This window comes from Syngnathus floridae, chromosome 5, assembly GCF_059516105.1.
Source record: "Syngnathus floridae isolate MCC-2025c chromosome 5, RoL_Sflo_1.0, whole genome shotgun sequence".
Classification (NCBI taxonomy): Eukaryota; Metazoa; Chordata; class Actinopteri; order Syngnathiformes; family Syngnathidae; genus Syngnathus; species Syngnathus floridae.
In genome coordinates this window covers 6,964,181-6,977,326 of record NC_142417.1, presented here as the reverse complement: position 1 = coordinate 6,977,326, position 13,146 = coordinate 6,964,181, and the positions used below count along the sequence as shown (strand labels likewise).

The 13,146-nt window shown below is 40.7% G+C and overlaps 2 protein-coding genes across 2 annotated transcripts; both read right to left on the bottom strand.

Annotated features, from left to right (window-relative positions):
• Positions 1–1,673: 1,673 nt before the first annotated feature.
• On the bottom strand, positions 1,674–5,798 carry elovl7a (ELOVL fatty acid elongase 7a). The gene is made up of 8 exons (XM_088376688.1): positions 5,647–5,798; positions 4,529–4,614; positions 4,266–4,456; positions 4,014–4,094; positions 3,375–3,431; positions 3,180–3,285; positions 2,970–3,106; positions 1,674–2,804 (listed from the first exon to the last, which is right to left on the bottom strand). Exons 2-8 carry the CDS (start codon positions 4,590–4,592, stop codon positions 2,556–2,558), a joined length of 885 nt encoding a protein of 294 aa, XP_088232814.1. The 5' UTR covers positions 4,593–4,614; positions 5,647–5,798; the 3' UTR covers positions 1,674–2,555.
• A 467-nt stretch (positions 5,799–6,265) lies between these two features.
• Positions 6,266–13,072, bottom strand: ercc8 (excision repair cross-complementation group 8). The gene is made up of 12 exons (XM_088375276.1): positions 12,711–13,072; positions 12,541–12,636; positions 12,184–12,285; positions 11,962–12,085; positions 10,696–10,777; positions 10,118–10,186; positions 9,851–9,917; positions 8,927–9,030; positions 8,570–8,694; positions 7,876–8,073; positions 7,299–7,385; positions 6,266–7,033 (listed from the first exon to the last, which is right to left on the bottom strand). The coding sequence occupies exons 1-12, from the start codon at positions 12,785–12,787 to the stop codon at positions 6,968–6,970; spliced, it is 1,197 nt and encodes a 398-aa protein (XP_088231402.1). The 5' UTR covers positions 12,788–13,072; the 3' UTR covers positions 6,266–6,967.
• Between the last annotated feature and the right edge of the window lie 74 nt (positions 13,073–13,146).

Here is a 13,146-nt window from a genome sequence, read left to right as displayed (position 1 = left end):
AAGGTGTGAAAACTTGGTGCTCCGCAAAGTTAAAGTAAAAGTGACAAAAACACCCCTCGGTCCAAATTGTGCATCAGTTTGGATTTGGAGTATTTTAAAGCAGAAGTAATAAGACTAGCCTACAGACCGTTTAAAAATTACCTTCACTAAGTTGAAAGTGAGAAGGCGAGAGCGACTATTTTAATTGCAGTTTGTGGAATGTTTTTCTACTTTAAGGCAAATGAGGTTTGTGGTTTTGTTTGTTTTTCTGTCTCCTACAAACCACCATTATTGAGGTAACTGGCTATGCCCACACGCCAATAAGTGCAAACGTGTCACAGTGAGAAAAGTGCAAGCACAAATAAGAAAAAAAAAGAGTGTCAAGAAAGTCCAACTTAACAGTCAAACCCTTTGGGGTGCCTTAATATCAAAGTGTAGAAAAGCCCTGTAGGATATATTCCATTTTGCGGATTAAATATTATATTATGAGTAGGCATAAGAAAGATTCAAGATGAAGTCGCATTCATTTTCCACTTCATCGTTGCCTACAGTCACCACCCACCCGCACATGCTCGAATCAGCAATTGTGAACTGACGCAGATTTTTTTTTTCCTCGAACCAAATCAGATCAAGCCACGGAAATCTCCACCTACTCGTGATGGTATAAACAGTCATAGCCGCAAGAGGCAAACTCTTAAGGGTTGGCATTAGAATTAAGGTTCCGAGTCGATGAAATAGATTGCATATATATAAGTGAAAAAAAAAACTCTAAATCGATGTTTGAAAACTAACAATTCACAAAAATGAATTAAAAATGTATTCTATTTGAAGTTAAATAAAAGTGAACTGCACTTTTAATTCAAAAGGTTTTGGGGCACGATACTAGTATGCAGTTTTGAACTTTTTTCAAATTCTGAGTTCAGGCGCCGCTAGAGGGAGCCCGTGTATCACACTTTGGCTCATCACTGGTGTGCAAGTCATGTCACGCTTCTAACAAAATAAAGCATATGGAGAAACCTTTTCCCTTCTTTTCTGTTAACATGGTGGTCGTGACTGGCATTTGAAAAATAACAGGCTCTCTCAAAAACCACTCCTGTTTGGTAGCTTTGTGATCCTATTGCCAGCCTTCCATCTGTCTTTAAGCTCCTAAAACTCCTAAAAGGTTATTCCATTTAATTTTAGTGACTAACTTACTGGAAAGTAGGATATGACATTTCTATAATATTTTGCAACCATTTCAAAATGTCCTGTTATGGAATAGTTTAGGAGTCACACTGTACTTTGGCAGAGTTGACAGCAGCAGCATTCTGCAGTGTGTGTGGTGACAGTAGACAGATCAGTGTGCGCACCTCTGCCTAGAAATAGGACATTGGACTCTCCTGCTCCTGATCAATTGACGTTCAACTATTTCACATTGTGTTCTCAGATCATCCAAGTGGCCAATATTTTTTTTTCCCTGTTCACCATTCCCTAAATGGCAGCATTTTTTAGTTTGAATCTCAACCCTGACCTTCTTGTGAGTTTGTTCTCCATGCTAGAATCTGGTTTCAACACCAAGTTTATACTATATTAGAGCAAAACTGGGAAGTTCCTACAAAACCCTGAGCTAAAACTTGAAACATATCTAAAATCATTCACCTAATGAAATTTGACAATGAAAGTGAAATTCAAAATGAAGATCTAAAACCAACAAATACATAGTCAACATTTATTATACATAAATACATATAAAACAGTATAAACAACTTTTTAAGGCACATAAGTCTTAAATGGTTAACAATTGGACTGAGAACAGGATATTAGACGTGAACATGAACTGCATCATTCGAACTAACCCTCTTCTCAAATACACACCACCAGTGATCTCATACTCTTATCTCCTTTTGTCAATCACAGGAGCGCCGTTTCATTCACTTTGGAGCTTAAGATCATCATAATACACAGACACTCCTGTGACTGACCCAAAGACATGTCACTGTAAACAGTCAACTTTTTTCGTGAACAATGCCCTGGTGCTCCACAAGAGCGCCCCCTGGCTCTCCTTCCAGGGATCAATTGGTCACACTTCAAGAGAACATTCCACTGAAAACATCAGATCTGTGACTCCAAACGTCAAGGTGTGAAATATTTAAAATAAAAGTAAACACCCTACTCTGTATGCATGTGACCATAAAACTAGCCTTGCAAAGACTAATATTAAGGCAACATGGATTACCCTCCAACTTTTATAGTGAACCACCAAGACAAAATAAATGTGGGGAAAAAAAAACAAAAAACAAATCACACCAACCCGTCACTTTTAAGAGGGGCACTGCACACATCAGGGTCATGGAGTCTCAGTCATGCCGTTGGAGAAGCCCTATAAATGACAGTTTTTCCCATGGCTTAATTAACTATACAGTCGTGTCTTAATTAACTATACAGTCAATACAAAATATTAAAATACAAAAGTTCCCTTTGTCTGGGGTTAAATATAACTGGTCATAATTTATAAAGATTGTCTCTTTTTTGCAAGTAGAAAAAGCTAAACCAGAGCAGTAGTCCGCCACAAAAAAAGCCCCGTGCCGAGCGGCCAATTATTCCTCTTTGGTGTGGTTAGCGTTGCCATTCATGACGCCGTTTGAATGGTGGGCCCACATCTGGGCCTGCAGCACCTTGGGCAGCCGCTTGCCTTTGGTGTAGGCGTGGTACCAGAAGTTGAGGAAGAGGAAGAGGAAGATGAGGCCGTACAGACCGATGATGTAGATGAAGATGGGGAACTTGTAGGCGCAGTCCTGTATGAAGAAGTACTGCGAGATGTGCGTGGTCACCATCACAAACTGGATCTGTACACGAGAAGTAGGGGGGGGGGGGGGTCAGGACCTTGGACTCTCACACAAAATGGCTACCATTGGTATTCTCATTTAGCAACAACCTTCCACTTTTGAAAAATCTGGAGATTGCAACATGGAGCAAAACCAGCCTTAACGGGGGAAGCAAACGTAACGTACCAGCTGAATGGTGGTCAGGTATTTCTTCCACCACAGGTACTTCTGGTATTTGGGCCCTAAGGCGGTCAGGCCGTAGTAAGAGTACATGATGACATGGACGACACAGTTGAGCACGGCGTGAAAAGTCCCCATACCACCTAGCGGGGTGAAGTATATGGTTAAAAACCACGTAAAATGAAACTAAGGCCACAAGTAGAGAGCTTGTGTTACCTGCAGAAAAGCGAACACCAAACCACCAGGTAAACGGCATAATAGAATGATGGAACACGTGAAGAAATGTCACCTGGCTGTTTTTCTTCCTCAGCACAAAGAAAACCTTTAATGGAGAGTGAACAAAAAGGGCAAATTGTAATATTTGTCAAATTGTCTAGATCCAAGACTGACTACGCAACCGCCACGACTTACCGTGTCCAACATCTCGATGAACTTGGAGAAATAGTAAAGCCAGCACGTTTCTGCCATCTATTGGACAGAGACATTTTCAGCATTTGGTCACACAGCCAGTTGCAACTTTTAAAAACTACTGCATGATGTAAAAGACAGTCTTTGCAAAACAGAGCAAAACTCAATTTGAATTGCGTGGCAGTCCATGTGTTGATTATCAGAATTACAAACATCCGTTTCTGAAGGTGCTAATTGAAACTGAGACATAAACCAAAAATTGAAAATTGCCACTAGGTGACACTGTTGCGCTTCTCTTTGCATTACAAATCTGAAGTTGTATTTTATTTTAGTGTTAAGCGTGGTTGTCTTTACACCTCGACTACTAGAATTATGACAACATACTCATCTTTACCATTTGGTGAATGAATTGAATTTTTCATGGATGTCTGTCATTTTGAGACTTCCTACTTTGAGTTGTCATTGAATGCATCTTAAATTTACAACGATGACAATGTCTAACGGAGGTACGGCTTTCATGAACCGGGCATCAAATTAGCTAACAAAATGACTTGTTTCCAAAGAAATTAGACTGCCATTGTACCACAAATTATAGTGTAATGGTGCTGTGAGAAACAGAGGACTCCATGTAAATACATTTACCCTTGTAGCTTGTGGCGAGTCAGAGTAGTCAACGAGATCACAGCGGAAGGAGTATCCTGTTCCCCATCCCGACATGAAAAACTAGAAAGAGACACTCTAGTTAATTGGCAAGCAAAATTTCCAACATGTTTTTTAAATCATTAATATTGCACACTCAAGCAAGCAAATCAGTCATTTGACATGCACCCAATGCGGCAACATCGCGTACGGGCCGTGAGCGAGCATGATGAGTAACAGTTTATGTTGAGTCACCTCATAGCACATGTAGAGCGAGAGTGCCACCACGCTGAAGTTGTACACCACCAGAACACCTTTGAGGTCAAAAGCTTTGCGCTTCTCCATGATGCGGGGGCCCAGTGATACGACGAAGTAGATGTACGCCATGATGATGATGTTCTGCACGATGGGAGATGCCATGAACAGCCAGTTCTCCGTACGAGCGTCTGCAACAGGAGTTAAAACGGGTAAGGACCGGAGTTTAATCATAAAAGAAAAACTGTGGCGGAGGAACTGACCTGCGTTCCGGATGAAGTCATCATACATGTGCGAAACTGAAGACTTGATATCATGCAGTTCCATTGTGAGATCGTCGCAAGTTCAGCTTATGGGGAAAAGGACAGGAGGTCTGTTAGCATGTTTTGTGTACTTCAACTAAGTTGATTTGTATCACATATCTCCAAGGTAATAAAATTCGGCTTGCCAACTCTTTAGTTTCGTTGAATAGCAAGAATTAAAAGGTATGCGTGCTCGTGCGCATGCAAGACAACAAGGCAGGCAAGCAGGCCACACAAAGCAAGTACTGTATGAGCAGTACAATAAGTAACAGCCTCACAGCCAACAGTACCAATCTATATTTATATTCTTGAATAATCTATTCTTGGGCAAACATTTTAACAGTGGAAGAAGTAATCATAAATGCAGATAAACATTTTATTTCTGTTGGGCAGCTTACTTGGCTCTTCAAAATTATTTAGCAGGTAAGAATTAAAAAAAATAATAAAAAAAAAAATAAAAAAACCAAGCTGCTGTGTAAGCAATTATTAACGCTTATTAACGGTCCTACTGGAGATGTTAAAACTTGTTATTTCAACTTTGCAGTGTACGACTAACTGGCCTGACTGGTTCTATGAAACAAGACCAGTTGTGACAATCCAGTTGAGGAACAATGCAGAAAAGTGGAAACCGGAAGTCCTTATTGGGAAATCGCTGCAGGTTTCTGGTGATAAAGACGGGAAGTACACGTGAATACAAAATAGTAGCGGAAGTACGAACAGGAGAGACAAAATAAAAGACATTTTGGCAACGGGACAAGTTTTCAGAGGTCGGCTGGAGTAAGCACCATTTTATACCAGCACAAAATGTGCAAACATGGGCAAATTAAAGCGCCTACTTAAACGACGCCCATTTATTAGCATGAGTTATAATTAACATCAACGGAGGTAGAAAAAAATGAGGATTTTTGAAAAGCACCAAATACCTGCTTTTAGAGTCACACGCAGTCTTAAATTGACAATCGCAAGGACAAAAGAACGTTTGTGGTTGTGATGCGGTGTCGCAAGGGATGAAAAACAAGTCCAGCAGCAGTTGCAACGCACACGTTCACACACTCCACTGCTTAAAAATTAAGTCTTACCTGGAAATTTGTCCTACAACCACCCAGTGAGAAATCCTTTCCAACGTTGAACTGCGGTTACAAAAAAAAAGAATTAAGAGTCGGGGCGTGTATGACTCTCTACTTGCACAGGTGAGTCTTGAGCTCAGTTCACGTCTTAATGATGCGCGCGCCCGTGGAAATTTATGGCGTTTTTGAGGGGGCGGGTCTCGAGTCCTTCGGGGTTGCTGATTGGCCGGTGCCTGGACTCGGCAGTCAATGAGGCAATGCCTCATTATAACGTCACAATGCCTTACCTATGCGATGCGTCACACTGATTCTGTCATGCTCGATAATTGAACAGAAACGGTACAGCGTGTACAGTATGCATTTCCCCATAAGAACAGTACACCCCAAAATCTGAAAAAATAAAAATAAAAATAAAAATATTTCAATTCACACACACGCACACAGACACACACATTGTATAGCACTAATTAATGTTCTTGTACTTCTTCCACCTTTAGATGGTTACAAAAAACTCTCAATCAAAAGAAATACACAAAACATAAACTTGTATATACGTATTTACATTTAAATATATATATGTATTTATGTACTTTTTTATGAAAAGGTTATTAAATGAAAAAAATCACAAAAATCTTTTTATATCAGATCTATTTATTTGTATTCCTTTTTTACATTTTTATCAACAAAGGGTAAAAAATTGTCAGCTTATTGTTTTGATTCATGGAAGATTTTGGTAACAAAAAGTATTTTTCAACAAAGATGTATTTTTTTAATATACTTTTGCAAATTTCTTAACAAGGCTGTTTGTTTTTTCAAGAGGTTTTATTTTTATAAATAGAAAAAGTATTCAAAAAAATGTTGACACATTCAACTATATACAGGACACAAAAAGGCCAGTCAGTTTATTTAAAAATAATTAAGTTTTACAAAAGCGAACATGTTTAAGGGGCATCAGGGAGAGGCCTTGCTTGGTATTACTCTTATCATATCATGAGTTTCAACAACAGGGCTCCCAACATAAACACAGATGCAAATTTGAACCACGAATGACTTAAGGCATACCGGTAATGTATGTTTTGCAATGCAAGGTAACACCCATCCATTGATTTGCAGATGGTGGCAAGAAAATGTTTAGTAAAAATACAATAGGAGAATTGACAAATACTGTATGTGTATAGCAGTCCTCTCAAGTCAATCATTACTAATCCTTACGTAAACCATGATGTCAGGATTATTGTTTCACAATGATTTTTTGAATCTGTCAATCTGTTAATTTGCTAGCACCATAGTTCAAACAATGCTGGAGTCCATTGCTGAAACCTTGAAGCGATCATTAGTCTTCATCGCTGCTCCAGTTGTCCTGGAAAGCGGGGTCCACTGACGACCTCACTGCAGCATCCTGAAAATGACAGTTAAATGAAGCATCAACATTAAAATACAGCGCTTTGGATTTACCGCCTTAGTATTCAAACAGAATGCGGTGATGCAAGTGTGGAGCAGAACAGCGTGACGTCGTTTTACATTCCTGTCATGATTATCATATAACAGTAGACCAAAGCCATAACTGACAAAAGATTTTCATGGTCATGCATGTAAATGAGTAGATGACTCATCATTTCGGACCGACAAACATTTTCGGATTTGGAAATTACAAATCATGTCACCTGATCTGACTCTTCCTCCACATCCGGGCCACGTAGGACCGGAACCCATGCAAGTATATTACCGTCTTTACCTGCGCTGTACAACTCCTATATGCCGGGAAAAGACACAAATAAGTTATATGTACACAAAATGAGCTCCATCAATTTCTGACAGGCACATTTTTTTTGTCAAAAACAAAAGAAAAGAAAGCATTTATCCTGGATGTATTTAGTTTATTTTTGTGTTGTTTCCCCATCTGTATTTAGTATGTTTGGATGAATACCTAAAAAAAAAAACACACACACACGTGCAGAAGGACTGCTGAATTGTTACCTGCAAGTACAGTAAATAAAAAAAAAAAAAAAGGTTTACACAAGCAAAAAAATGGGGTCAACACAGATTGCCATTTGGTGGCTTCTTTGCCCTGAACCATGAGTGAAAAGCCGCTTGACGGCATTCCCACTGCAGAGTACAAACAAAACCTGCATGACACAATGCATTGGAAGTGGTATGTCCTCTCGCTCTCATAGGCTCAAACGTGCCCCATTAGGAGCAATTGGAGGATGAGATATTTTTGGCCATTTAGGGACATCTCACCTGGTGGTCCGGGTGGAACTCGCAGCAGTCCACGTAGTTGAAGTGACCCCGCAGCATGGTGACCAGCTCGCCCGTGTGGAGGCCGTACACGGCGACTGAGCTACCGCACGGCACAAACACAAACTCCGGACTGCAGCCCCGCGACACCGTCAACTGACGCCGCTTGCGGCTCTTGTTGCTCACTTTCCCGTAGTTCACCTGAGGGAAACGGGTGAAGACTACGTTCATACTAAAACCAGGGAATGATGTTTAAATAAAACAGGCAATCATGACAGATGTGTTTTGTCCCAAATACTAACCATTGCTACTACAAAGGGATGTTTGGAAAATGTACTCAGTCCTACTTGTTCAACTGTGCCCTTTCAATTTCCTCAGCTCAACTATCAACCATCTCAAGACTGTTGCTCTGTTTTCCCCTGAGGAAAGATTCTCCACCTCTTACGTGATGCTGAGTCTTGGAGGTGGAACAACAAAAAAACAATAGCAACCCCTGTACATTTCAGCCGAGCTGGAAATTACATCTGAGGGATACGTTACGGTCTCATAGTAATGGCAGATTTTCCTCAAGCCTTAATGTTAACGATGTTGTCACATGCGACCAATTAAAGAAGTCTACAACGGGTTATGCAAATCCATTCTTATTGGTTGAGATAGGATCATTTACACACAATGCAATTAGTCCTAACTAACATACCAGGGTATTTTCCCCTGTGGCGCTGTTCCACAATCGCATGCGATCATCGGTCCCAGACGTGAGGAGGTGCAGGCCGTCGCTTGAGAAGCACAGGCCGTTCACTCGGCCGTTGTGGGCTGTGTTTGCTGGGTATTGATAGGAAAAACACATTACGTTAGCCTAATAGCATCATTTAAACTTGCTGTCACAAAAGCAATTCAAAATTGTGACAGCAATTTATTTTCCTCATGGTCTATTAAGCTAACGATTAGCGACTAAGCCAATGATACAGTTCAGAAACATACATATAGCTTGCCTAAATCCTGCAGCACAGTGTACAAAATACAAAATAAATGTCCTAAGTGAGTGAATGCATACCTGCCTCAGAAGCGCCTTTTGATTTGTCTCCATTGTGCTGGTCCAACGTAAATAGGCAACCTGATGCCCGACGCACATCCCACACTCTCACTTTGCTGTCAGCACTGGCAAAGACAAATCACCATGTTTGTTGGACTTATAGCAGCTACTTCAGATGTTAGATAAGATGTTAAATACCCATCTTTCTTTGACAGTGTCAATAAAAAAATTTGCATAATTATATTTGTAGAGGAAGAATTAGCCTGGTATACCTACTGTTACCTTTAATTGTTATTTCTCTGCATGTGGGGATTAACCATGCAGCCAAATTAAATATCACAAAGGCGTGCGTCACCACGTGCCTGTTTTGTGCCAGTTGTTTTCAAAATCACTTTGACTCCAAAGGGAGAGCGGCGCATGGGTCCCACTAGATTAATTAGTAGGTCTAATGTAGCATAAAACAGGTGGAGGGCCAGCATCCACCATATGCTTTGGTGACACGTATAGTGGAGTGCTCGAGATGTGCAGCCATCATCTTTGACTTCAGGCTACCGTGTGGCCAGATGGCTAGGGAGGGGAATGACAAAATGAGCTGGTGGAATGATCTGCTGCCTGTTATTTCTCTCTTTGATGGGTCTCTGGGGGTGAATTACACTCACCGGATGCTTCCTAAGGTACGCCTGCACAATATAACAAGACCCAGTGTAAAAGCTGTAACCAAAATTATTCTGTTAATTTTGACAGAGTGTTAGAATACCTGCTTAATTAATAGCGTTCAATTCAGTGTAGTAGATGTCATGCTGCAATTAATTGTGTGTGACATACTTAAATAAGAAGAAAGTCCCATTAATCCAACTTGTAAAGCTACATCCTTCCAGCAGATTTGAGTCTTCTCATTCATGCATTTCACCAGTAGGAGCAAAGTGGGTTGTAACTGGTGCCTACCTGGCAGTGGCTAGGATATGTTCGTATCTGGGTGACCATCGCACAGACAGGACCTCTGCTCTATGACCTGAGGTGGGGATGAAGTTAGTTTTCATCATTCATACGCTTAATTAGAATATCGTAGAAAATGTATTGATTTGACTAGTTCAATTTAAATGTGAAAAACATGATCTAGATGCACAAAGTGATTTCTTTTCATTTTGATGATGATACTGTAGCATTCAAATAAAAAATGTATATGTGTGTGTTTTCATCTAGCACACTAACCCTGCAGGACTTGGATCTTTGAACCGGACTTCAGGTCACACAGCTGTATTTTAGGATATTCGGTGCCAACTGACAAGATAGGACACACAGAAAGACACACTAAAAACTACATTGTCACACATTCCTTCGAAACCAAAGTTCAACAAGGGAGGGGTGCTTGGAGGAAGCTCCAAAACTGGACTCCCAGGGTTGTCAGAAACAAGGTGTGGTGAATCAGGATACAGATAACAACTGCTAATCACAAGCAACCGCGGTGCGCTCAACAAAGGAGTCCGTGCACATCAGGGCAAGTGAAATTCTTCCAAAATATAAAATGATCAAATTCAACTGTTGAGTTTCTTTTTAATAGCAGATTGATTCAAAGATTTTTCTAGATCAACAAACAGTCGTCGGACAGAGAGAGACTTTTTTTTTTCTTTCTCTGAAGCACATGTATGACTAAGACAACTGGTATGGGTAACCTGTTGTTCCTGCTCGGTGATGTAGTAGTGCAACAGCATAGAGAACACATCACACTTCCGAGCCTTTGCTCATTCCGCTCGGTTTTAATGAGTAAGAGCATGCACCCAAATGCCTACCTGCGATAAGACTGTGCTTTCTAGCGATGGGTGACAGGTGGTGGCTGTAGACGGTGCCTTCAAACTTAAACACTTCAGCGGGCTGAGGGGAAAATGACGACAAGAGGGGTGTTTAGAAAAAAAATCCACATTTTAATTTATTATTTTTTCAACATTTGTTAAAAATAACTTTTTTTTGCCAAAAATATGACAAGTATGTTGAAACTCCTAATATCTCACTTCTTGCTGCCAGCTCACCTACTTTTAACCTCAGATTGTCACAATGATGTGTCAGATGTCAGACACCAGTGATTATATCAATGAATTAACCATGACTCAATGCATACCAAACCAAACCAAACCGAAAACAATTACCTTAAATTGACCAAACTGTGTTCTGCAAACTATTAAGTAAATTGTCCCTACCTTTGACTGCAATACAACAACGAGGCTGGTGGCGGCCTTAGCCATTTAAACATTATTGTTCCTTTTGCACAGCCTTGACAGTGCACATGCAAACAAACACAGGAGCAATTTCGAATCGAGAATGGCATCGCATTGGTGCAGCTGTTGCAAATACTCCAGCAAATACAAAAAAGCCTCTGTTGCTGCACCATGTGTCAGTTTGCCACTAGTCAGCCTATCAATGGGGCACACAGAGGAGCCTATGTTTGTATAAACATACTCCCTAAATTGTGGGAGACACACAAAAAAACTCAACAAGCTATAAAGGTTCAGTAGGTTCTTTTCTCTTGACCCTTCTTTGAACTTGTGATGTAACCATGAGGCCAGTGAAACTGTAGCTCAAGGCAGAACCGGCCATCTGCGACAGTGTGGCATAGGAAGGCAGAAAGCATGAAGCAATTATGAAGACAAAGATTGGAAACAGAGACAAAGGGGGCGGCAACGACAAATCTGTACAATGGAACCTACAAAGTCGGAAGCTTTGACACGGCCACGCCTTCAAATGGAATTTAGCACTTTTAGAGATTTTTTTTTTTGAGATTTCCAATCTTGAATGAACCTGACAAACTCTGAAGGCAGCATTTACAATAGAGTTTTAATTGGCTGGCCAACTAGTCCAGGGTGTACCCCATCTCTTGTTCAAAGTCAACTAGGGATAGGCTGCAGCTCACTCGTGACCCTGAGGAGGACAAATGCTATAGGAAAATCGATGAATGGATGCACGGTAACACAGCAGTTGAACTCGAGGGAATCAATTATTACGGTACACAGCCTCACCAATAACTCGCCATGTCACACGTGTGTGGGAGTGACATGTGTTACCTTAAGAGTCTCTGTGTCCCACACCTTCATTGTCTTGTCAAAGGAGCTGGATACAAACATGCCAGTGTCGTAAGGATACCACTGGACCGTCTCTACGCTGAATTTGTGGGCATGCTTGCTGGACCTACAATTAATTATATCGAAAATTGTTAATTGTGTGAATAATATAAGATTTAAAGAGATTCTGCTGGACATAAAACATAAATGGAGGTCAAGACTCACCTTCCAATGGTGGAGACAGCCTTGCAGGTGTACTGTGGTTTCCCACTAAAATTCTCCAGGTCATAGATGACAATCACTCCATCGGCACCGCCAGACAACATGCTAAACAAAAATGAAGGGGACATATTCCTAGTCACCCGTAAATTACGTTTATGATTAAATGGTACGCTGGCGCCATCTTGTGGCATGTTTCTGCTTTTCAACCATAAAGAGCACTAAAGAATGCAAATTAGTGAGGTTTTCTTTTTTTGTAAAAACATGGGCATAAGTTCCACAGGGGAAAAACGTGAAACGTGACTATAGGCCGGGGGAGAGGTTACTATAATTCATAGAAAATAAAGATATACATTTACTCACTATTTGCCTTCTATGACTTCAATGTCAACGGTATTGACACCATTTGCGTGGATTCTCTCCACATCCCTGTCTGCATTCAACTGCAGGCTTAGTACTCTTTTAAGATGCATAAAAAGGAAGAGTATTATTTACTGCAAGGGCAAGTGGTGTGTCAAAGAGCATGTGTTTACCTTCTTGTCGCCTCCACCCGCCTGAGTCGCAGAGGGTCATCCAGACCGGCACGCCTCGCTGCCAAATAACCCAGCATTGTTTCAAAAAAACATAACAGGGGGTTAAATTTGTGTATATGCAAGATTTGTTAGATGCTAACAAAAGAGCTGGCATGCTATCTGCCGTAAAATTGAGATTTTCTAACAAAAAAAAGTTTGTCACACTATTTGACATTACAGCTCATCCATCGCTCTATATGCAACGGTAACATCCACGTTACAATGTAATGTAAGCTCTTAATTAAGTGGCTTTGTTTGTAATTTCATTTTGCCACTGATACGACGCCATTTTTAAAGGGGAAAAAAACACTTCCGGTAACAAATGAGCAGATTGGTTCTGCAAATCCGCCGTATGTCCAATTGGAGAGCAGTTTGTTCAAGGTTTGCCCACCCCCAA

What these genes read in the sequence shown, in the direction of transcription:
- elovl7a (XM_088376688.1), bottom strand. Translation starts at nt 4,592, where the DNA reads ATGGAACTGCATGATATCAAGTCTTCAGTTTCGCACATGTATGATGAC. An exon ending in CGCTCTACATGTGCTATGAG is followed by an intron (nt 4,095 to 4,265) that starts GTGACTCAACAT and finishes GTCTCTTTCTAG; the next exon opens with TTTTTCATGTCGGGATGGGG. An exon ending in ACCTGACCACCATTCAGCTG is followed by an intron (nt 2,805 to 2,969) that starts GTACGTTACGTT and finishes TCTCGTGTACAG; the next exon opens with ATCCAGTTTGTGATGGTGAC.
- ercc8 (XM_088375276.1), bottom strand. Translation starts at nt 12,787, where the DNA reads ATGCTGGGTTATTTGGCAGCGAGGCGTGCCGGTCTGGATGACCCTCTG. An exon ending in GAAGTCATAGAAGGCAAATA is followed by an intron (nt 12,286 to 12,540) that starts GTGAGTAAATGT and finishes ATTTTTGTTTAG; the next exon opens with CATGTTGTCTGGCGGTGCCG. An exon ending in AAAGCACAGTCTTATCGCAG is followed by an intron (nt 10,187 to 10,695) that starts GTAGGCATTTGG and finishes CTATCTTGTCAG; the next exon opens with TTGGCACCGAATATCCTAAA.